The 25,175-nt window shown below is 39.2% G+C and overlaps 1 protein-coding gene across 1 annotated transcript in view; it reads right to left on the reverse strand.

Annotated features, from left to right (window-relative positions):
* TRIO (trio Rho guanine nucleotide exchange factor) overlaps positions 1-25,175 on the reverse strand; it is a 244,332-nt gene that overhangs the window by 105,124 nt on the left and 114,033 nt on the right. The window contains exons 12-17 of the mRNA XM_053931605.1: positions 16,944-17,113; positions 15,855-16,029; positions 9,520-9,715; positions 8,755-8,921; positions 1,830-1,949; positions 231-422 (exon numbers count right to left, since the gene is read on the reverse strand). Coding sequence (XP_053787580.1) covers positions 231-422; positions 1,830-1,949; positions 8,755-8,921; positions 9,520-9,715; positions 15,855-16,029; positions 16,944-17,113 — 1,020 coding nt within the window. The remainder of the gene's footprint in view (positions 1-230; positions 423-1,829; positions 1,950-8,754; positions 8,922-9,519; positions 9,716-15,854; positions 16,030-16,943; positions 17,114-25,175) is intronic.

Raw genomic sequence — 25,175 nt, forward strand, 5'->3', positions numbered from 1 at the left:
GGATGGGCTTAAGTTATGACTGCAGAGAAGGCAACCTTTTAACCTCCCCTCCAAACTTTTCTGTTAACAAGTAGTAGATTAAGCTGATTTTTCTCTGACTCCCACACAAAAACCAGAACTAGCCATCAAATGAGTAAATATAACCAAACCTCATCAACCATTTTTTCAAGTAATGCTGTTTTATGCCACATTGAGGAATTAACCAAGGCAGACCTTCTGCATTTCTGTACCTGTTCAGAAGTTTTATAGAAGGCAACAGAGGCATTCACAAGCTTGAGACGGTCCTCCATCTTCAGCATCAGCTGTTGCCAGTGTGAAGCGACCTTCTCTGCACACTCCCGGATCATATCCATATCGTAGTGATTGGCCTGCAGCATTGCCTCTGCCTTCTGCTGAACCTGCAGGGCACTTTGATGTGTTTTCTGACAAGAAGTGAAAAGTCAGGAGTTCAGTGGAGCACTTCATTTACTTGGAGACCTCAGAGGCTCACATTTCCACTGTGTCAATGACATTTCTATACAGGCACAAACACCCATCAACTAAAAATGACTGTCTGATACTAGTTACTCTGTCATTTCTCTATGCAAATACAAAGAAAATAAATCCTGTAGGGATTTATCATCAAATCAACATTAAATAGAACTCTTAACAAGTAGTAATGGTCTAGAATTAAGTTACATGTGACGTATCTATGCTGCATTACATGTTGTAATCATGAATTTCAGTTTGATTTTCTTTTCCTTCAGAGTGAGAAAAAAGATGACAAAAATGTATCTTATTCTGGAAAACTTTACAGCTTTAACTTCAGTCTTTTGCACATCAGTAGTGAGCAAAGAAAGGTGCAGGCATGCAGACCAAATAAAAAAGACAACTGTCTATTGACTGTAAGCAATTTTTTTAAACTGTATTTCTCCATGCAGAGAAATACTTGCCTAAAACCAAACAATATAAAAATATTAAGGGGTTAAATAGTACTAAGTATTATTATATCTGAGTAAAGAATGGCCCAGGAAACCCAGATTTTTAAGCTTCCTCATGATTTATTCTTAAATTGACAAACACCCTGAGGTCTTGTGATTTTTGTACTTGAGTTACCAAAGCTCTCAAAATGAGGGTGCATATAGTGAAAACTCTAATTAAAAAAAAAAAAAAAAAATCAGGAGTGTGGAAGCATAAAACTCTACCAAACAGGAAAAGAACATTAAAGAGTTACTGTAAGGCAGAGTACTTCTGAAAAGTCTACCCAAACAATCTTCATATTGCTAATATTATCACTAAGTTACTCAGTAGTACGTGTAAATAAATAATACTGCACTTCAATCAATCTTAAGAACACTGCCTATTTTTTTTGCAGCAATATGACCAATCTGATAAGTTTAATTTGAAGCCATGGCAGGGGGATTGACACACCACCACTTAGAAGCTTCACTGAAACCTACTCTTAAACAAAAATGGAAACATTAAAGGATGACCTCATAATACACAAAACGGCTGCTTCCTGGTCCATTTATTCTTAATTTTTTTTACATTTAGAATCACAGGTTATGTTCTAGGAAAGGAATAACAAATGAAAACACTATTTTCAGCAAAATTGCTGTGAACAGCTACCACTTCATATAGATGCAAAAAGGCACTGAGAAGATGTTCACCTGGAACTGCATCTTCAAAATAAATAAGAACAAAACCCACCTTTTCAATAAGTATTTTCGTCTCTTTGCTGTGAGTTCAACAGCTTTCCCTAAACTGAAAATTCTGTTGCACAAATCCAAGAGTGCTATTTACAGAGAACTGTAAATACAAGGCCATGGTCACTAAAACAGTGCTTTTACCTCTATTGCATGTTGAAACTGCTCATGCTCCCTCTGTAACTGTTCTGCCTCCTGCAAAGAGCTAGCAGTGATGAGCCCAGCATTTAACATTGACTCTCCATTTCGAATCCAGCCCAAAACCTGTAACAAAAGAGAAGACCATGAAATACACGATTCCACTGCCAACCAGGAAAAGAGCACCACTGTAGGGGCAAAACCACTTAGGGTCACATCAGCACTGGAACTGATAACTAAATAATTTGTTAATTACATACTACAGTGAATTTTATATTGAGCAAGCACAGTGAATGACATTCAGTACAATTTCATTGAGCTAACAACTCACAGCTTGCAGTCAACTACTACATGCTTGTGGCTTCAGTTCATATCCTAAAAAAAGGTTGTACTTCTGAATACTGTTTCTGTCCCCTGAAAAACTGGAACAAGTTACAAGTAATAGTTGTCTAAAAGCCAGCATCAGTAATGCAAATTGAGGATATATAGCTTAGTAAAAAGTATGCACATAATTTTGAACAGTAATGTTGAGAAAAATATGATCATTGAGTGTCCTTCTAACTGCTTGAAGATTATTTTTTTTCAGATTATGCCTTCTTTGACATGTCTGGTAAAACTGGAAGAATCCATGGCTGGGCAGAAGCCTCAGGAGGCCACCTTATACATTCCTTATCAACTGCAGGAACATGCAACTTCTTAGACCCCTCCCAAAAAAAAAGAAAAACAGGACATTTTCTCCCTCTTTGCATCATCTTTGTTTTTCCTCTCTCCTCTCAACATCAGGAACATTATCTGATTCCCTTCTTTAGACTCCTCTTATCTTGTTAGGACTCCTGACCACAGTCTCTTCATTCTCTCCCATGTGAAGTCAGTCACCTTATTTTTCTAGAACATTGCTCTTTTATGAGCTCTCTCCAGTTGATAACCATGACTTGATCGTAGTTTTTCAAATACTGAGTAAAATGGGACATAATTCAGGTTATTCACTGTCATCTGTACCACTCTTCTACGGAACTGCTGGCCAGCCAGTAATTACCCCTGTATTTATTCAGCTGATTATTCTTTCCAGCACATCATGCTCTGTATTTTTCACTATTTAAACTCATATCCTTCTTAAAGCACAATTCTCACATTCTCCCATCAAGATAATTCTGAACTGTAATCCAACTGTTCATCTTCTGATGAACTCAAACCCCTTTTCCAGCTGCTCCTGCTTTTAACTTCAAATTTAATAGCGTAATTGCTAACATGTAGATTTTCTGACTGAGAACATGAACCAGTAGTATCCAAATACAGACAAATACTTTTTTTTTTTTCATTTTTAATTCTGTTTTCCAATCCACTGAGTCTCTTAATAACTTTTGTTACTGAGTATGCTTTTTCAGCAAGTTATCATTCTTCATAATTTAGTCTCATATGACTTTCTCATAGTAAATTAGGGCCAGATAGAGTGAGCTACACTATTTTAAAAGCTTTGATACTGCTTTTCCACCCCGCCCAGAAGAGCTGTTACCTTGTCAGGAAAAAAAAAGGGGGGGATTTATCAAAGGAAAGCTATAATTAATTGACCTGTGTTAGCCTTTTCTCCTTTTGTCACTGTTCAAGTTTAATGATCTACTTGTTTCAATACTTTTCCTGGGAACTGTGTTAAATTAGCTGGCCTATAAATCCTCCCTTCACTAGTCCTTTTCCACTTTTGAGAAGTAGATGTTGAGTTTCAGGCCTCCAGAATTTCATCCAATCCTGATGTTTGGAAGCAATGGCAGTTTTCTAAGTATTCCAGAGTGAATTTCTTTAGGCCCAGTTGATTTGAACTTCACCAGTTTTTCTAACTTTTTCCTACTAATTGATTTCAGACCTTTAACCACTACTAATAAATATATTAACTACCAAATCAGTTAGTTCTTAACACTAAATATTCTCATCTAGTGATCCACACATGACACTACCAATTATAGCATTAATGCACTAAGTAATTAGGATGATATGACTGCACTTGCAGACTGGAAACATGGGCAGAACCCAAGAAAACTACCTATTAAAACATAATTCTTCAAAACCTGAAAGGCACATGTGGGTCTACATCCAAAGTACACTCTAACATTTCTGACAGCTTGAAGCAACTGAGATCTAGCCATCCTGACACAACATCCATTCCCTCAAATCTGCACCACAACCTCACCCTCTGAATTGCACTTATCCAGATTGTAACATTGTTGTATTATTAATGCAGACATTTTGGTCTTCTGGGGAGACAGTGCTGGGTCAGGTGCAGCCTTGCAAGCAAGGGGAAGATGGCTCCAGCTTTGGAACAACCTCTCCTACTGCAAAGGTGACACCTGCAGATCACAGTCTGGGGGTATACAAAAGGGACTATGAAAGAAACTGGGAGCTCTTAAGTTGCTAAGGCACCTGGGGATTTTTAACACTCAGAGAGAAAGGCTGGGTAAGCCTCAGGAGCAGGAAAAACGGCAGCTTCTGATAGAAGCAGATGGGTCCAACAGAATGTAGATAAAAACTTGTCCATATACATGGACAAATATGGAATATATTTGTCCATATACATGGACAAGTAAATTGTCTGCAAGAACACAGAGGCAGATTTTTTTTTAATTCCTTTTTTGTTTTTATTTTGTCTAAAGAAAGTTATGCTAGGTTCCTTCTCTACCTTAAAAAGTAATTCTTCCAGGTATGGTGTAAGAAAACACACCTTTTTAGGGTTCTTCTACATCTAGCCTTCTTGAGAGAATTTTAATGAAGGAGGATGCTTAAGCAGCACCAATTAAAAGCTCCTCTTGACTTGGCATCCCATTATTTACAGCAGCAACAGCTAGAACAGAACATGCCATTTCAAACACAAAGACTTGTCCTCCTGCTTGGTGCAGGTCAGGGTGCAAGTACACAAGCTGGTGAAACTCACAGGAGTAAATTTGCCAGCAGTACTCTCCCTTCCTTCTGCTCTGACTCAAGGGAAAATATAAGCATTAGGAAATAGAGAGCCTGTTCTCCTTCCAGGGGTACTGCCTTCAGGGTTTATTGGCATGTTCATATTCCCACCACCTCCCTGTCTGAGTGGATCACAACCCCCATCTTTCCCCTCACAGCCTTCAATAGGCTAGAAAAGCATCAGCAAAGGCGTGGAAAAGAGACAGAATTTGGGTCATTTGGGACACTTGGAAAAGTCAGATAGGTAGATCTGTAGATAAATGCTTGATTTAGGACTAGTTTCTTGGACAGATTTTTGACTGTAGCTAAACATGATCACAAGACAACCTGCTTCAGTCTGCTGTCTTAGCTATGTTTTCATATCCATATGGCACTACATGGAGTGCCAGGATACCCTTCCTGAGTAGTATTTTGGGATAGTCAGAGCTCAGCCACCAAGCTAAAAGATTTGCCAGTGAAAACACAAAGCAGCTTAAGGTACTCTTGAGGGCTGAAGTATTTGTACACCACTATACATATATGAATACATAGTTATATATCTAAGAACATACACCATGATAGAACAGCAGAAAACATTGCACTGAAAAGGCTTAGTGAGCATACTGAAACCAACTGGACTGGGTTTGAAGCTTGGTAGGGATTTTGACCTTAAGCACAGTAAAGCATTCATTCTACACAGTGACTATGTGGGAGTGATTGTAGCAGTAAGTAATCGGACAGCTGTATGTTAGGTGATTAATAAAGAAGGTTTGTCTGGCAAACATGCAGCTGGAGTTCTGCATGAGACAGACACTCTCATAAATATTACTCTGCCTCCACCTACTCATATGTCCCTGCCCTGTAAAAAAGTGGTCACATTTTCCTTTCCATGTTGCTTTCCCCACATACAGCCATCTCTTTTATTTCAGTCAGCATTCTCTTCCCTCTATCTTTCATGGTTTTTCTACACTGTAATTTGCTATCTGTTTTTGCCCTTTCTGTACCTATTACACATCAAGTTGACAAGCAAATTCTTTGCAGGTTTTCTTTAAACCTGTTTGTCTTCTGACTCTTCTGCTTCTTCCTAGTCCTGAGGCTTGATATACAAAACTTCAATGCCACAAAGTAGAACTGGCACAATAGTTAAGGAAGAAGCAATACTGAATGTTTTCGTCTACTCTCTGTGCTTATTTGAAAAAAATTAATTAAGCACAAGGTTTCACTACCTAGTATGGAAGAGAATCTTTGCAAGTATTTGTCTAAATTCCTGCAGTGTTCCACTCTAACCTCTTCACATGACTACAAGCTATATATTTTTATGTATTTTATATAAATGTATGTGTGTGTGCATGTGTGTGCGTGTGTGTGTGAAAATACAACAGCAGTAATGTTGCTTTGGCAGGAAGAATTTAAAGGGAAATACTGTTAGAATGCTTGCTATGGAGACAGTATCCCATCTACATAATAAATATGCTTACATTAACAATAAATCTAACAGAAAATCACAGTAATTGAACAGGAAAACCATGTGTTCACTGCTTCAGGCAACAAAACACAAATAAAACAGATTGAAGAGGAGGTTTACCACTTCATTTTACTCTCAGGTAAAGCACCTACTGTGACCTGCTGACCTATAAAGTTCTTCCTAGTGCAGAGGAGAGAGGAGAGTATCATGCTTCCTTAATAATGTTTAACAAAAATAAATAAGATATGGTTTTATGAAAAGGCAACTTAATCTCAAAACTAAGTTACTATCCTCAAAGCATTCCAAAGGGCTCAAAATAAATCCTATGAGACAATGTATTAACATTCAGATTGAGTTCCATTCAATTTTCAGACCTCAGGCTGGGCAAGTATTGCAGGTGAATCTGTACAGTAAAATCTGGAAAAGTAATACACGAACCTTCTGTCAGCTACATGTTCATGTATGATTGTCTGAAAGTTCACACATATTATGGCATTTTATTCAACATAAAATCACACTTGATAGAGGTCTGTTCTAGAAATACAAAATAGAATATGCTTTTTTCTTCCAAATCCCAGTCTATGAAGAAAAGACAGCTGGCTATGTTAATGTACTACCTATACATTTATTATAAGATAAACTTTTCTAGTACTTTCTTAAGAACCTAAATTTTAACTTCAGTTTCAGTCAGGGCTAGTGGTGGTTCAAAAAAGTTAGAAATTTCTTAAAGAATTATCTACAAATCACATACAAAGTGCACTAGGAGTATTCCCCTAAAATCCATTATGTTAATCATCTGCCTGTTTCTGCCAAAACGACATGTGTCTTTTTTTGTAATAGTTAACTTGCATACAAAGCTAGTGGACCAAAGCATTCACTTTATTGTGGGAGCATGCAGTACAAAGAACTATTTCTTGTCTCTAATATATCAAATATTAATATATTCAATATTACCAAACTGCTATATTCTGTTCTTTTATTGAATACTATTTCAGTATCATGGAAATTAACAATTTTTTTTTCTTACTAACCCACACTTTTTCTTACTAATCCCACACAAACCCACTGACATATCATAAAGGGATGAGAGTGCCTCAGCTGGCATTATTTCTTTTAATCTTTACCTTCCTTTGCAGATGTGCACTCTTTTCCTTCAAGATAAAATGCAACTGGAGTACAGAAACTATCCTGATCTGCAACAACTTTATCTCAACCATTACTCACGTGGAAGGAGGAATTTGCAATCTGCACTTACCAAGATGAGTAAGTGCTAAGGCAGATACAGCACAGTTCAGTAGAGTATGCAAAGCCTTGAAGTAGAACATCAAGTATTTGACTGATGCCTATATTGCACTGACAGCAGACAACTATCAGTTTTTTGCATTCCTTTAATTCAAGGCCACACAGAAACTTTGCATCTGCTACTGTAGAGCAACCAACCACTGCCTGAAAATACTTTGGGAACCTTCTATTCACTTCTCCTAGTCCTAGTTGGATCCCTTTCATATTACTTTTCAATTTTGGAGTTGTCATTCAGTCACATTATGGGCCACAGTAATACAACAGACTATAGCAAACTTCTGTGATGCTGCCAAATGTGAGCAAGATACAAAACTCTTACCTTTTCTATTGTCTTGTTTATTTTTAAACTTTCACCTACCTCAGTGGCTTCGCCCACATCTCAAATCATCAAAGGTTTATGTGTGTATCAGATAAAGACCTCAAAACTTGCTACTTCATTGCCAGGAGAAGCAAAACTGGTTTTCTTCTATATTATTTTATCATTATTTGTAGATGTTTCAAGCAATAGACCCAAAAAGTATTAAGTCAGTGTGCAGGGCCTTCGACTGAGCATTGTTGCTCATGACCATACAGATGGTAAAAGTATGAGTTTAACATTAGCTCAAATCACTCTATACTTCAAATACTTGACTTGTATCTACAGAATATCAGAATAACTTGGGTTGGAAAAAACCTCTACGACCATCAAGTCTGTTGACCTAGCACTGCCACGTCCACCACTAAAGCACGTGGTGTCTCATCTACATGTCTATTAAATATCTTCAGGGATGGTGCCTCCATCAATCCTGTTCCAGTGCTTAAAAACCCCTTCAGTGAGGAAAATTTTCCTAATATCTAATCTAAACCTCCTCTGGCACAAGTTGAGGACTTTCCTTCTTGTCCTACCACTTGTTAACTGGGTAAGGAATTCAACTCCTACTTTGATACACCCTCCTATCAGGTAGTTGCAGAGATTGATGAGGTCCCCCCTGAGATTCCTTTATTCCAGGCTAAATATCCCCAGCTCTCTCAGCTGCTCCCACAGGACTCGGGCTCTAGAGTCACACCGCAAGATCGACCGGTGACGCAAGTTAAAAAAAATGCACTTAATGTTAACAGAAGATGACGTTTCTCAGGTGATCAAAGTCCTCCCCTGCTCCCAACGACAGACTTTATGCAGCAGGAGGTCGTTTCCCGCGCGTGTTTTTGGGAGCAGAGCTCTCCGGGAGGGCACGGCTGCCGGGGGCGGTGGGGCCGTACCTGCTTGACCTCTGCTTGCAGGTGGCGCAGCTGCACGCACTGCTCCAGGTGCTTGCGGTGCTGCTCCGCCGCCACGTCCAGCTCCTGCTGCTTCTCGTGCAGGAACTCCAGCAGGTCCTGCACGCGAGTGGCCATGTCCACGTCTCTGTCGCAAAGCAGCTCCACACCTGCAGTCGGGATGGTCGGATAGGAATGACTCGCAAAGCTCCCGAGACAAACTGCCCCTTTCCACTCTTCTACGCTTAACGTCCTAGTTCCTTCTCCAAGTTCAACCTAATCCTTGGAGCATTTGCTTACATGAGTATAGGGGTTTGCACTCTTAAGAAGTGCAATAGGGGGGGTGTTCTTAAAGTCTGATACTTACCCTATGCGACCATATACAGTGAAAAATATCAAATGAAGGGGCATAAGGAACAAAAAAGGAAGACATTACATGAAAGCTGAAAATCTTTGCTTGACTGCATTGATCTGACTACCTATAAAACTAACGTTCCCTTATTTACTCTAATTTTACTGACTTCCTGAGTGAAATTCCTTTCTTTAAAAACTAAACACCTTCAGGTGTTTCAAAGTCTGATGACATTATGTGCCACAGTACCAGTTTGTTCTTATGAACACCATTGAATGGTTTGAGTATAAAGGAGTCCACATGTCCCCACTTTACAGTTAACCAGCATCCCCATTATTTTCACACATCCTACAAGGAGACAACTGGATAATTCTTAGAAAGCCGTTGCCTGGAATAGCACAAAGGAGCCATCTTACCAGATGCCTGCACTTCATTGACATACTGCAGCAGATCCTGCCCTTGGTGGATGACATCAAAGGTCAAGTTATTCATGGTCAGGGCTTTGTCTGCATGATGCTGGAGCCTCTGTTCTGCTATTGTAAGATCTTCAGTGTCAAAGTCATTCATCTGCTGAGAGAGCTCATCATTCCAAGACTCAAGGTCTGAAATTATCTGAGGGAAAAAGGAAGGAAACCAAGTTCAGTTACCCGTTACACAACAGAAAACAGTTTATTTCCAATGTTGCACTGATGATTGACGTAGGGAACTCAAGTTGCTCATTGTTGACTGACATCAGTGATCAAATTTGACATGGCTCAGACACAGGCTATCTTAGCATGGATTTAGGTTTTGGCAAACAATCCAAAAGAACCTCTTTGAGAACTGCTACAGTTCTTCAACCAGTGCTTGCAACACTATGGGCATCCCTGCCTTAATTGAAGGTGCTCCATCAACACTTTACTTGTGAAACAGATGAAGTTAACATGTTTTTATCTCCACTTTTAAAGGAAAATGTGAATCTGGAATACCTTCTTAAGTTCTTCAAAGTGCATCAAGTAATAATTCACACATCAACAGCCAGCTGATCTTACAATTATGCTAATCTTCAGCCCTTTTCCAAGAAAGCCAGCTCTATCCTTCTGTGGGCAGGAAGCATCAGGCCACATGCACCTTTGAGTTCTGCCAGACAACTGAGAAGCACTTACCACAAAAGGCTGGGTACCCAGTGAATCCAGCAAAACCAAAAGGCATACTTTATTACAGTATTACTGCAATGTTAGAACTAAATTTGCTTGCTGATATTCTTCAGCTACACTTCAATTTTCACATTTTAATTCTGGATTTTATTCTTCACTGTAGGATGTCCTAAGAAGGGTAACTAAAAAAATGTTGGGTTTTTTTAACACATATATCACAACAGTTCTCTTTGTCTGTCCACACAAGTGTATTTTCCAAATCATATTGCAAAACCTATCTGAAATGTAAAATATTCCTTTTAATTAGGGTAAAAAACTGGGTTTAAGGCTAACACATAGTGCTTACAATCCTCATTATTAACGTGGGTCAAAAGTTCATATGGCACAAATGCATCAGTTACTTCAAAAAATCTAACAGACTTTTTTTTTTGACTGCCCTCAAGGCAATAATCATTTTTTTCCAGAATTTTCAGCACAATTTTTGCACCAACTACTGCAGTTCATTGGGAAAGCAAAATTATAGATATCAAGAAACAAGTATGGCTTAGTTCCAGTGTTCTACGATTTCAGAAGTAGGGCAAACTCATGTGAACGGTACTAAATGAGAAGAAAGTACCTATTTATGCAGCAAGACATAACAAAAAGAGGACCTGACTTAATGGGCATTAGCAATCAAGTATCTAAATGCATAAATACTTAACCAAAATCATTTGTTGTCAGCAAAAGAAAGATGCCACTACCCCTTTTCAAGTGGCTGTAATAGCTCCAAAGTTAGTGAGAGTTAAATGACAAGAGAAATTCCAGGAAATCAGGCCTTCTAGAAAAAAACCGAACTAGGTAGATTAGAAAAGTTAAATAATTTTTATAAAATTTCTGTAGTTTGCTACAATCTCTTATGAAGGCTTTTTTCCATTCCGCTCACATGATGCCATAAAAAATGGACACATCAAGCAATTAATATTCAAATTGTGGCACCAGTGAGTTACTTCCTGATTTAAAGGTGTTCTGCAAAAAATTCCACTTGAATCACTAGGTATTTGAGCTTTACATCATGTCATGATTGGAGATACCAAACAATTAATGTTGCAATCCCTAAACCTGCTCAGCTACCTCTATGTAAGTGAAAACAGGCAGAAACTCAAGTGCCAGGGATAACACTGAAAACAGAAAAGCTGATGATGAAAGTATTCAGAAAGATAGACTGGACAAGGCTTTTAGCCATTGCTTGAAGTTCCTTTCATCTTCCATGTGCTCTAAACATCACACAGTCTCTATTTAGGCATTGTGAGTGGATTTCCCTCTAAACAAACAAACAGGCTTCCCCTCACACAAAATCCTTAACAAGTTCCCTTCATTTCCTTTTTACTTGGTCCATGCCCAACATGTCTCATCACCTTCCTCTGCTCTTCACTTTCTTTTAAGTGACCTGAAATTTTAAAGAAACTTCAGGTTTTCCTGACAGTCCAGCCAGAGAAATTGCTTACTTTTCCTTTCCCCGTCAAAAGATCAGGATGCCCACAATTCAAATAAATAATGCCAGCACGTTTCCACACTGATTCAAAAGCTAAGTAGTCAATGATCATCACAGAGAAGTTTCCTAACAAGGGCAGTAATCCTCACATTTTATCAGCAGTAATTAGGTGGTGCAAAGTGGTCTATTTCAGCCATTGCACCCACTGTGCAAATCTGAAGGCAGAGTTAATACAGAAATAGCATTCACTAAGCCCTCTCTGCTCACACTCTTCAGTGCTTCCTCTAAAGTTTTGCTTTACAGGCAACACTTTCAAAGCAAGCAGGCTCCCATTTTGCTTTGTAAAGTTTTGTCAAGACAATCAGCATTAAACAAACAGAACAAATAACTAATAGATTCTAAAGTTACTGAATCACAAATTCATACTGCTCTCAGGAAATGGACAACCCAGCATAAACACAGGCTAACAATTTACCATAGCATGTGTTCAAGAAGTTCCTGGTGCAGATTCTGAACTGCCTGACATCACTACATTCTATTAAATGTAAAGGAAACAGACAGGAAACAAAGCAGGGTATAATATGGAAGGGATGTAGACTGTTTCACACTGAGTGGGAAAGAAATAAAGAACCACAGATCTCTTCTTAGTAGTGTCTACCATTCATGGTACCAACTGAGTGCTCATCAAGACCCGGTAAATATTATGTGCTTAGGAGGAAAAAAAAAAAAAAAAAAAAAAAAAAGGAAAAATGAGAAAGGGAGAGGAGTAGAGGAGTTAGGTCTCTGTGGTACCCCAGCATTTTACATCCTCATCTTTTCAGCAGTGTGATTAAGCAGGCATCTTGTAAGTATGGTCCAAAAATAGAGCTGAGATAAAGCTGTGAGCTGAAAATTGTGTGGTATGCTCTGTGTAGAGCCCTGGTACAGGCCTCAAGGTATGTAAGTTACAGAGAGGCAAAAATGCTCAGACACAGATGAGACAAACACATTTCAGACTGCGTACCTTGCCACCAGTGTTATCATCCCACTGGGTTCACACACACCTTCCTCATGCTTCTAATCACACTGGCAAGGGAATCTTCACCTACATTATTTTGCTCATTCTTGCCTTTAGTTAATACAGGCATTTACCAAGGAGTCCTTCAAACAGTTCACCAACAATGGCACTAAAAATCATTTCTGAAAATGATTTCTGAAAATGATCTGAAGATAGAGAAGGTCAAGTTTATATGCCAAGAGCAAGGGGAAAAATAGAGGCAGTACTGCAGTTATACCCATTTCAGAAGAGCATGAGTATCTAAAAAGTTGTAGGACAAAAGAAATGAAGTATTTTATCAGCAAAGAAACAAAGTACTTTATCAGCAAATTATAAGGGAAGAGTAAGGAGAAGAAGGGAATTAACCCTGCCTGCAAATCTCACCACTGTCCCCAGAAGAACAGCTGCATGGTTATAACGCTGCAGTGCTAGGGGATCCGTCTGTCCCATTTTAGCCTGTGTAATTTTGCAATCAGTAAGAGAAGCTAGAAACACTACTTGCCTTCAAGAAAAGCTGTCCTCACAGGATGTTCCCCCTGAATTAACTGCCCCTACAGCCAAGTCTTAATTGACTGGACTAGTCACACAAAATCCTGGAGGAAGGAGAAGGTCAAAACAAGGTCTGCAAATTCCTAGCTGGCATCTGGCTCCTCCTCATTATCAAGTTACTTCAGCTGAGCTTTTGCTTTCAAACAACTGACCTGGAACTAGTCTCCACATTTTCTTCCTGGAAGTTTCCAAACAGATGTCTGCCTTCAGGAAGAGGGAAAAGAGAAGCGTGTTTTGCTGAGGAAGCAGAGAAGACATGGTACAGAGACAGCAAAACAATCAACATTTTGCTGAAGTCATTCTGCAGCCAGGGCCATTTTCCTCCTTAAAGGACTCTCCATCAAACAAAAATAGGCATGATTTCTATTTCCAAGCCATATAGACAAACTATACTAACTCTTTCAACTTTGCTTTATGTTGTATGTGGCAAAATGTGAAGCACGCCAAGTGTCAGGTTTAGAAAAAGCAAGACCTGTCAAGTGTGTGCAGCTTTGGGCACTACAATATAAAAAAGACGCTAATCTATTAGAGAGAATCCTAAGGAGGGCAATGAAGATGGTGAAGCGTTTGGAGGGGAAGCCGTACGTGGTCTGTTCAGCCTGGAGAAGAGGAGACTGAGGGGACATCTCATTGCAGTCTGCAACATCCTCACAAGGGGAAGTGTAAGGGCAGGTACCAACATCTTCACTCTCATGACCAGTGACCGCAGTCAAGGAAACAACACGAAGCAGAGCTAGAGGAGATTTATGTTGGATATCAGGAAAAGGTTCTTCACCCAGAGGGTGGTTGGGCACTGGAACAGGCTCTCCAGGGAAGTGGTCACAGCCCTAAGCCTGACAGAGTTCAAGAACCATTTGGGCAACACTCCCAGGCACATGGTTTGACTCTTGGGATGTCCTGTGCAGGCTCAGGAGTTGGACTTGATGACCCTTGTGGGTCCCTTCCAACTCAGAATATTCTATTCTAGGATTCTATGAAGTTAGGGTTGGCAGCTTTCTGATGCAAAATCCTATGGGCATCACCAAGTAGCAGTACCAGAAGTACTCCTACCTATATAGATGCTGTCCTGAACTGAAGGATTAGAACACATCTGCAAAGCAGGGCTTCTGCAACCAACCTTTTGCTGCTGTAGAATCCTGGCTTATGTAACCTACAACAGAGAGCAATCAACTTAATAGTGAACTTCACTCAAACCTTTATTCTAATTCTTCCATTAATTTTCTTGGTATGCACTGCCCCGCACAGCTGCCATTCCTTCAAAAAAGTATTCTGAGAACATCTCACAGACATCAAGCACTGTTGATCACTCCTGCAAAGACTGTAAGCATATGTGAGATAGCTACTCTCACATGATCAAAGCAGAAAAGCTACTTTCCCATAGTCAAAGTAGAAAACTCTCTGCAGACCAGTGTGAATTGCAAAATTTAAAAAGAAAAAAAAAAAAAAAAACAACCTCTTCTTAGTCTTCCTTTACAGCAGAGTTGTTATTACTGTAGAGCACATACTCTCACTTCCTCTGTGGGTAAGGATCAAGAAACTCTGTCTGCCTATTTCTGCACTGCCCCTAACAGTGTGCTTAGCTAAACCAGACTTAAGCCATGACATCAAATCCTGATTTTCAGAAGGGGAAGAAACACCCAAACCAAAACACTAAAAACTAAAAACCTGAGAAGCTTTCTGCTGACTGTCTCTTTTACCTTTACATTCATAACCAACAGCTGCAGCTTTTAATACACAAGAGCAAAGGGGCAAACTTACCACTTTAACTCCTGGTGTTCAGAATTTTGAGGTAAGTCATTATACACTCAAACAAGATCATTTACCAATGAATAACCCTGAACCTTATAAGGCACCAACTTGTTTCAGTCACTGTGTACAGCACTAGTAGTTTTATGAAGTCCTAATCTAAGTTCATGTCTGTGTAAATGTTCCTGCACACAAACAGAAACTCTTCAACTGGTAAGTTGTAACTCCCCTTCGAAGTTTGGACAGGCTTAAAACTTCTTTATGTTTTGCAGGGGTGAAACACTACAACTGCTATTGAATTATTTTTTGGAGGTGGAAAAGAACTTTTTTTAAAAAATGACAGCCCATAGAACATTCTCAGTGATTAAGATAGAATTTCAAATACCACTTGCAGTTGTCAACTGAAAACTGATTTTGAAAAGGAAGAGAAGAGGGTTGTTACTACAAAGCATCAGTTTAGAGGGTTTGTACAAAACCATCTTGCAAGTCCTATTCATATTAACTGCAGGCATACTAGTTATATCAAGGTAGTTTGACATTCAAGCTAAACTTAGGGGATGAAGTAACTGATGCATTATGATTTTACCTAACATTTGCTTAAAGATGCACCAAGAGTTAATCAAAAAGCTCAGCTCTGCTGAGCACTGAGCTCTTTTAACATTTTCACACACAGGACAAAAGGCTTAGTTCAGGTAAGAATTAAGTCTATCAGCCATTTGAGCCACATGCCAATGCAACTACACAATCTCAGCATAAATATTCCTACACAAGAGGAGAAGTGCATGCAGTGCAAGTATGAGAGCAAACACTCACATCTATTGCATCTCTTTCAAATATGCGGAGCTGCAGAAACAGCTCAAGTTTGATCTTGCGTTCTTGAAAAAGCTCCTCCATCTGAGACTGGGCCTCATCCAGCTGCTGCAGGACTGTCTCTATGTGGTTGATCGAGCTGTTATGGGGGGTCTTGTTACTAGAAATGGCAGAATCTCTATTCAAAGCAGAGAGAGGGGAGGGGGAAGAAAAAAAGAGCATTATTGAAAAAAAAAAAAACCAAACAATTTGGACACTATACATGACCACAAGATATAAGCCTGTTTCAGATGAAATTGTTGCAAACCGTACTGCATAAAAGTTACATCTGTACATCTTTGTAAATAAAAAGTCAAACTATGTTCTAGTACTTGAAAAAAACATTAGGAAATTAATTACCTTCATTTTTCGCCCAACTCAACATGTAAAGACATTCTATTTACAGGAAGGATAAAATTGAAAACCAGAGACAAATGCTGCCACTGTGAAAAGGAAGTAGCATATGATAACTATTTACTTTACTGAATCTTCCTGGCAAGGAAAGAAAATCAAAATTAGTTAATTAAAGAAAATTACTTAATCTTTTACCTCATTATAAAATCTGCAAATTCAGATTTGTTAATCTCCTGCAGCAAAGGAGGCATATACCAGAGCAGCTGGGAACCAAATATATTTATTCAGATCATTTTTGAATGAAATGGACCAGAAACTTGGCTTATACTACAATGGAGTTACTTGTCAGTATGCAAAACAAAGTCAAGTGTCTCTTTATAAAAAGGCTGCTGCTCAGAACTCAAAATGCAGCGGAGCCCTGCATGTCAGACTACAAAAACACATAACTGCTTCTATCAAAAAGGTAGCTTATGTCAACAAAATCTCCTTCTTGTGGCAGCAGTGTTTATAAGCTGAGCTTCCTGTAAACAGAGGTTTAGAGACCATCAGTACAGCATGAGAGATCCCTGTAGTCCTAATATTTACAAGTTTTATTTATAGGTAATATCTTGTACTCATCATCTCTACCCTCAAAATAGAAAGAACCTCACAGAACATCAGATAAATACCAGGAGAGATTTAAATAAAAATATGTTTTACCTTAGTTGCTGTATGAGATCTTCACCTTCTTTTATGACATTGACTGTAACCTGCAGAGTGGTCTGTTGTTGTTGACCAAAACGTTTAATCAGGTCTTGGACAGCCTCCACAGACTCAGCATAGACATCATCAAGCAGTTCTTTCTGTAGCTCTTCAAGCCACGTCCACAGCTAAAGGAAAGGGGAAAAAGCAAGAAACGTAAGCCTGAGGATCAGGCAGTCAACTATTCTAAATCCATCTCCCTGGACAAGAGAAAACAGACTGAGGTGGCAGGAAGAAAGAGGATTTGTTTTTCTTCATAGAAAAATCCCATCCTCATATTAATGAAGACAAGCCTTTGCTTCAAAAAAGGTTTTCGCTTCTTGGAAATACCAGGAAAGCTTTATCCGTGTTGCTAAGTCACCCTTTCTTCCCCATTTTGCTTCTACAGAACTGAGCGTATCCGATTGAGCAGCACAGAGTTCATAGTGAGAATCCCATCTGCAGCTCTGCGCGAGAGTCCCTGGGAGAGAAATGCTATGGTAACACTCTCCGAGAGAAGGGAGGAAGGAAGGAAGGAAGGAAGGGAGATGTATTGTAGCCACCATCAAATTTGCACTGCCAGGCTGACACTGCACACAGACAACACAACACTTTTCAGTGGCCTTCAAAATAAGGAAAAAGAAAAGGCATTTCAGAAATCAAAATACAGAGAAAAATCAGATGTGAGAAGTTGTTGTTCTATTAGGATGGTGTTTGCCCTCCTCATTTCAGTTTCACACTATTACAACAAAAATCATCATAAGCAATTCTACCAGTTAATTCGACATTCTTCCTCCCTGCTTCCAATGTGCACATATCCCTGCTCAAAAATGCCTATGCACCATGGCTTACACAAAAATCCCTAGGTATATGCTGGACAGGTATCACTGATGAACCTGTATCATGAAGAACCCTACAGTGCTCTTTGCCACAATTTCACGATGGAAGCTGTTGCATCCTAAGCTCTGTTGTGAAAGTCACTCATCAGCAAACCATTAGCCATCTATTGTGGAACTGAAAAAAAGCAGCAGGAGCACGGCTGTGTCCTGCAACACTCCCATGAGCAGCACCAGCATCACACTGGAACAGCTGCTCTTACAGGAAGCATTCAAACCCAGTCCCTCCTGTCTGTTTTACCATCTTATCCCGAATGCTGCTATTCCAAGAACAAGAGTTTGTTTTTTTATCCCAAAAGAGTAACTCTGATCTAATCAAAAGTATTAAGGTCTTTTGATGACATGTTAATCTCTGCCTTTGAAAATTTTAGAGACATTTGAACCTAATTAAAAGGTTAACACTTTAAAATACATAACTAAGCAATCAAAACTGGCTTAAATTCAAAAGAGAGAAACTTGAATGTTTTCTTTTTTTCTTTGCTAAACATTTTCTACAGAAATAGCCACTTCATGCTGCTGTTTGTACATGTATGTTTTGATCATAAAGGTTTCCTGACTAATACATTAAAATAGAAAACTCAGTGAACAATTCCAGGTCTTGATTAATTCATTCCTTTGAAAATTTGTTTTAAAATCAAATGCCAGTTTTGGTATCTCATAGCTTTATATGCCTCCTGTAGGTTTTGAATAAAGCAAGCTATAGGCTAAGTTTTCACAACTGAGATGAACTAATGAGATTTAACCAGACTCTTTTCTACAAATCTACTACCCCCTCCTCCCCAAACCAGAACTATCTGTTCATACACAGTTATTCTGACTACTCATATGCTTCAAAGACAATGCTTGTCACAAACCTGAATGCAACTGCACAGTTGTAAACACCACAGCACAGCAGTCTTTCTTATTAAAAGGACCACAAATCAATAGAACTTTACAAGTGGGTCAGAAGCATTCGTCAGCATTCATTCCAGCATAATGCAATGCAGAATCCAATTTTTTTTTCCAAATGTGTACTTTGGAATGCAACTTTAACTGGGAAACAAATGAAACTTAAGAGCAAGAAGCTGGAAAATACAACCTGAAAATTTTACTTGGTGCCCAGAGGACATGAATTTATTCTTCTCTTAGCTTGTGAAGTTTATGCCTGAGCAATAAAAATAGGGCATCAAGTCAGAGACCTTCCAAATGAGCTGTACAGTACAGCTTGCAACTGTGCAGATGCAGACATTTGAAAGCAACACTTTGTTGTTTTCTGCAATGTGCTTGGTGCCGGCTGGAAGACATTGCTGGCTCTACATGCTTACATACACTCCATGCTTACTGTGCTGCCTACAAAAGGCCAAATTTACACAGATATTTACTACAGAGGACCTGAGATTACATAATTTTGAGTCTCTCAGACAGTATCAATTTGCCCCCTGGGTCCCTTAGAAGTACCTGTACTATTGTTCAAGACAGGTCTGAGAGCCACTTCAATTTTTAACAACATGCCTTCTGCAGCTGAGCTGTGTCAGACCTCTACAAGGAACACACCTCACCTCTTCATTTCTCGTTAGCCACTTCTGTAACTGGATGGAGATCTGGCAGAAGCAACAAAACCTACAAGTGCTGGACTGGTGAGGTGCTGTGCATGTGAATAATTCCCTCAGAGCTCACCTTGGATGCTGGAGACCAAGCCAACAGAGGACATGCAGACCTTTCCCTCTGCACAGCCAGCTCAAGGTAACACCACCTGACTTGAGCAGAAGGACATGGGCACCAGCACAACCAAGTGTGACGCTGACTGCTTAGTGCCTGGTCAGCATGGCATCACTATAAACATGGTATCTGGCCCCCAAGGTACCGAAGAGTTCAAAAATATGTTGTGCTTGCCCAGCCCATGAGCTGAATTGTGCACTGCTTGGGAAGCAAAAACATTTTATGAAAAGTGCAGAAAGAGAAGGAGAGTAATTAGTATGCATTACTTGCCTAGCTGTGATTCATACACTGTTGAAAGTGGAACAAGTTAAGCCATTTAAGTGACTAAATAGCTCTGTGACACTTCCATAGCAGAAGTTACTCTAATACATTACCAAATAAATGTTTTACATTTTCCCACCAAGTTAGTTTCTGACAAAAATCTTCCCCTCAAAATAATCTAGGTGTTTATAAACAAAAGTTATGAGAAAGCCACCACAGATGATTAAAACTGTCAGATTACTAAAGCGGGACAGAAATTCATGCAGTGTACTGAGAGAAACTTAATTCTTAATGGGTGGCAGTAGCCAGCTGGCTTCTCTGCAGCTTTCAAACCAGAATGAATCCTGGATAGACTGGAAATTACATAAATTACCTTGTTTTCAGATACAAAATTAAGGTTGAAGACTGTACAAGGTTGCACAGCAAAGCCAAAAGAAAGCAAAGAGTTTACAGCAGGGGGTGAACAGAGACTAGAGCTTACCCATACATGTTCAGCAGTGCAGAATTACAGTGCAATGATTTTCTGAAGTAACACATTATGCCATAAAAGAGAGCTTGGCAACAAAAATCCAGTGGGGAAAAAAAACACAAACTCATCATTAAAAAACTATTAACTTTCTCTCAGTGTGAACTTTTGAAACTTCCAGTTATGTTTTTTTCTATTCTTTGTAAAAGAAGTAGCATAAAGATCCCTAAACAAATCATCAAATCCTCTGATCTCAGTAAGAACTTTCTCCAGCGGCAAGACAGCTCCAACATACGGTGAGAAAAACTGCATACAAAACTCAATCCAGTCACAGAAGGAGGTTCTTGTCCTCTTTTAATCTGCTCTTTGCATCTTATCAGAATTAAAATTAGAGAGGGAAATAAAATTCTGAATCCCTGACAGGCAAACGTTTCACTCGGCAGATTTTTTTCTTGATCTAAATATAGCACAGACTAAGAAACATCTGCTTGAATGAGCCTGCATCCTGTACTACCTCTTTCCTAAGTTCTTGGGAGCAAGCCATTAGTCACTGAGATGGTATTATTTCAATTGTCTGCAACATCCTGGAAGTTTCAGTGTTTCCATCATGGGCCTCTATCCATTTAAGTCCCATCTCTGCAATCTTCTGAACGACTGCAGTTAAATAAAACCCTACTGTATTTTGCTGAATATAAACAGAGAACAATTGTTTTTGAGTAAATACTTCACCCAAGAGCACAGAGTTATTTATTAGGGTAAAATATCCATCACACTCTTTCACAAGTTATTTTTTTATTTTTATCATACTGGCTTTTGGATATGCAATCTGCCTTTTCAGTAGGCTCAGGCAAAGAAAGGCACATGGTTTCTGTGTGTAAAAACTGCAAATTCCTCTTTCTGTCCCTGTCCCCCAGCACAGTGTTGCAGTATGTTGCAGTATGTTGCAGTATGCGCATTACCACAGGCACAGTTGTTGAAGGACCTATTATTTGTTCAGGGCCAAATGCTGCAATGGTGCTCCCTAACAAGGATGTCTAGGCATAGGAAGGGGCTCGTGTGTGTATGTCTGCCTGTAAGCTTTAGCTTTGAGAATATGCAGTGCACAAAAAATGCATATTTTTAAAAACGAAAACCTTAATATGTTAAACACCCCAGGGTTTGTCTTCCAGGGCCTTTCAGTGACATTTAAGATGCTAAATGCCTGTATTTTTTTTCATTAGATATAATTATCTTTAAAAGCTTCAAATACCCCTATCTATCCTATGGTTATAAAGGAATTAATTTCTGATTCAGAATAAATTCATCCTTGCAGCAAAACCAAGTTTCCCACATGTTCATAAAATTACATCAACTACTACTACCCTGTTAACATTTGCCCTGTTTCTTAACTGAACAAGAGAAAAAAGTCTATACATAGCTTAATAGAGCATAAAGGCCTACTTCTGCCTCACTTTCATCAAGCACTCAGTGCTATTTCAGTAACACAGGGACTTAAATTTCATCCTTTTTTCCAAGCAAAGAAGCTACCAGTACTAAAAAACTCAAGAGAGATGAAAAGCTGTGCTGGGAAACTGAATTCCAGTCCTACCAGCAGTAAGCCACTACACACTTCAGTGTGTAGCTACTGAAAGTGTTTCTCATTTCCAATTTAAAAGCGTCCTCCACAACTCTCACAAGATGAGCAGCAGTATCAAAATACTGACCAGAATGCACTTCATATTTTACTAGACCTGTTACACATTGATCACTGCTGTGCTATAATGACACAATAAAAATATTAGAGATGCACGAGCCAAATAGATAAACCCTTTACACTTAGGTGGGAGCATTCAAGAGATGTTCTTGCTGCTGGAAACAGCATGCAGAGGAGAAAGCAGCCTTTTTTGTGACATCCAAATTTAACCTGTAGACCACCAGCACAGAAAGATCAAATAGCCAGATGGGACATGCAACCAAAGGAGCAGGGCTGTCATCTCAGGGTCTACCTTGAGACAAAATTAATGCAAGGCTCTGCTATGGACATCCTCCCATATTGGGCAATGCGGAGCAAAATGTGAGTTGTGAGACAAAGCGAGACTATTATCAACAAGCTTTTTTGAATCAAAGGCACATCCCTCCTAGGTAGATGTGAAGAATGGGTAGCATTGTGACCAGAGCAAGGCCTCCTCTGCCCTTCCTTGCACTGGCACCCTCAAAATGATGCCACCTTCCTTCCAAAGCCTGCACAGACCACTGTTTCATTTCTTTGGTAATGATGGCTTTGTATCTGAAAACCCAGCCAATTCCACTTCCCTTCTCTTTGTTTCAACCTCAGTCTATTCTGGAGCAAAGTTTAGTTTAAGATGAAAAAAGTAGAGTCGTGTCTTCTAGTACCACCGTTAAGCATACTATGTTTACATAAAAAGCTCTGAGCTATTTTATAATCAACTTGTCAGAATACACACAAAAGGTTATATGCAAAAAACCAACAGGCTCTTAAGAGATCATTCTCTTCCACGTACAGCCAGCCTGATCTGCATTCCCACACTTGACTCCAGTTAGGAAAATATCTGTTGCTCTCCTTTGGCACTACAACAAACACCTGGCTTGGACAGGATTTCAGTCTTCCCACTCACAAATGCTGAAGGAGCCATTTTGGAGAGAGTGTGTGTGCACATGTGTATGTCTGTGTATGGAAGAATTTGAACTCACACCAAAATGTCCTTCATCTCTAGTCTGTGACACACTTCACAGCAGAGACTATTGAGACTCCTGCCCCTGTGTTCTGCACACAACCTTTTATGATAAGTGCTTATTTGTTACTGCTATCTTTAGTGTTTTCTTTTACCTCTGCAATTTTTTTCTCACCTTGTCCCTTGCCATTTTATAAAATATCCAAAGGCACAAAAGCCATAAGGATTCCACTGTCTTGCAATGGTCTGTTTCAGACGTTCAGTTGCATCTTACCCATCCTCAGGTCAGGAATCTGTCAAGACATAGTACTTGCAATGCAAAGTTCCTGACAGGGATATTCATGATCCCAAAACTTTTAAAACTTCTCTGTGCATAGCTTAACTTCAGTACATCACTTCACTAAAGAGTCTGGCTTGTAGACTGACATTTCTCACTGTATGCATGGGAGCCAAAAATCAATATTCACAACCTTACCATTTTAAAATTAGTAATAAGATAGCAACATGTGATCGCAATTTACAAATAGCAAGCAACCGATTTTCTCAGATCACCACTAAGCAAAATGAGTGATACCATTACATAACACTGTATTTCTGACACTTCTGAATAGCTCCTTTTTCTCCCCGGTGAAAAATGTTAGTCTGTTGAGGTTACTCTGTGAGGAATCTGAGAACTTATACGTTGGTTTTTTGGTATTTGTAAGCCACAGGGAGCTCTACCAGCTTGTAACTACCTCACTACAAAACTTCTGGAAAGGCTAAAGACAGACAGTATTTTCCATGTGCATCATAACAGGCTGCTGCACACATAGCACACAGCTGCTTTGTGCATACAGATAGCAAAAGTCTGTTACTTTCAGGAAGAGCTTCTCATGGCAAGCACACTGTTGAAAGCAGAAACTTCACTGATTTACTCAGCATGAACAGAATGAGTACTGGGCAGTCACTGAAGGGTTGCTGCTTTCCAGAGAAGTGGAGAAAAATTGCAGGCAAATTCTGCATCAGATATAAAGGTTATGTAAATATACAGGGGAGAAGTGGTAATGGAATACTTTCATCCAAATGAGAAGCATTCATTCAACATGAAGTATTTCTGGGGGGAAAGAATAAAACATAGTGAAACATTCTACTTCAAAGAAATCAAGAGATTGGAAGGATACCGGAGCCAGATTTCAAAGTCTCAAACAGCCAAAAACTCAGACAGCTTGCCTAAGCTCTGCAGCTCCCTCCAAACTGTCACATACAAACAGGAGTTTAACTCTTCATGTCTATTTTTTTTTTACCAGGAAAACACACACACAAAAAAAGATACTAGAGACAGAATTTGCCCTGAACACCTCAAGGGCAAAATGCATTGGTGGTGTTTTGCTTTGTTTGGGTTTTTTTTTGTGTTTTGGGTGTTGACTGGTTGGTGGGTTGGGCTTTTTGGTGCTCTTTTTAAGGTATTTTTTTATTTAACTAAGGCACCTCCTTCTGGTTCAACAACTAACCTATTATCCTACTGCTAGAACTCTCTTCACTAGCTACATGTGCACGTTAATTTCTTCACAATACAGCAGAAAGGTTATGTTGCTTACAGGTATGCACTGATTTATTCAGCGACTTCTCACATCCTGCAGGAGGAACACAATTCTCCTGCCAATAAGCATGGATGGCTTTCAGGTTAGGGCATTTTTATCTTCCATCTGCTTTGTGATGCCTTCTCAGCACTCCATTCACATGTTTGATAACAAACAACATGCTCTTGAAAATAGATCAGAACACAGGAAGCATAGGAGAGCTTTGAGCTTGCTGTTTCTTTCCACCTGAACCAAGGACTAGTCTACTAAATATGAACCAGCCACTTTACTCCCTCATCTGTATTTTTAAGTAGATTGCAAACATATAAAAATACATCTTTCACAAATAGGTAGTATTTAAATTTTTTCTTGCATTGCTAGGTATAAAGGTCATTCATATTACAAAAGCAAAAAAAAAATATCAACAGTCACCATAGTACTTTCCCCCCAAAGTCTGGACTGCAAAGAGGCTTCCATAGTAACAGCTGTGTGTGCTTACAGACTCAAAGTAATAGCCATTTTCCCAAAGAAATAAATCAAAATACAGAATATATATATTTTTTCTTTTCAATAAAACATTATTATCTAGAGGAGTAGTGGCAATGTGCCAGCACATCTGGATTGCCTCCCAGAATTATTCAACAGTGACTCACATATCA

This window comes from Vidua chalybeata, chromosome 1 (genome assembly GCF_026979565.1).
Source record: "Vidua chalybeata isolate OUT-0048 chromosome 1, bVidCha1 merged haplotype, whole genome shotgun sequence".
Classification (NCBI taxonomy): domain Eukaryota; kingdom Metazoa; phylum Chordata; class Aves; order Passeriformes; family Viduidae; genus Vidua; species Vidua chalybeata.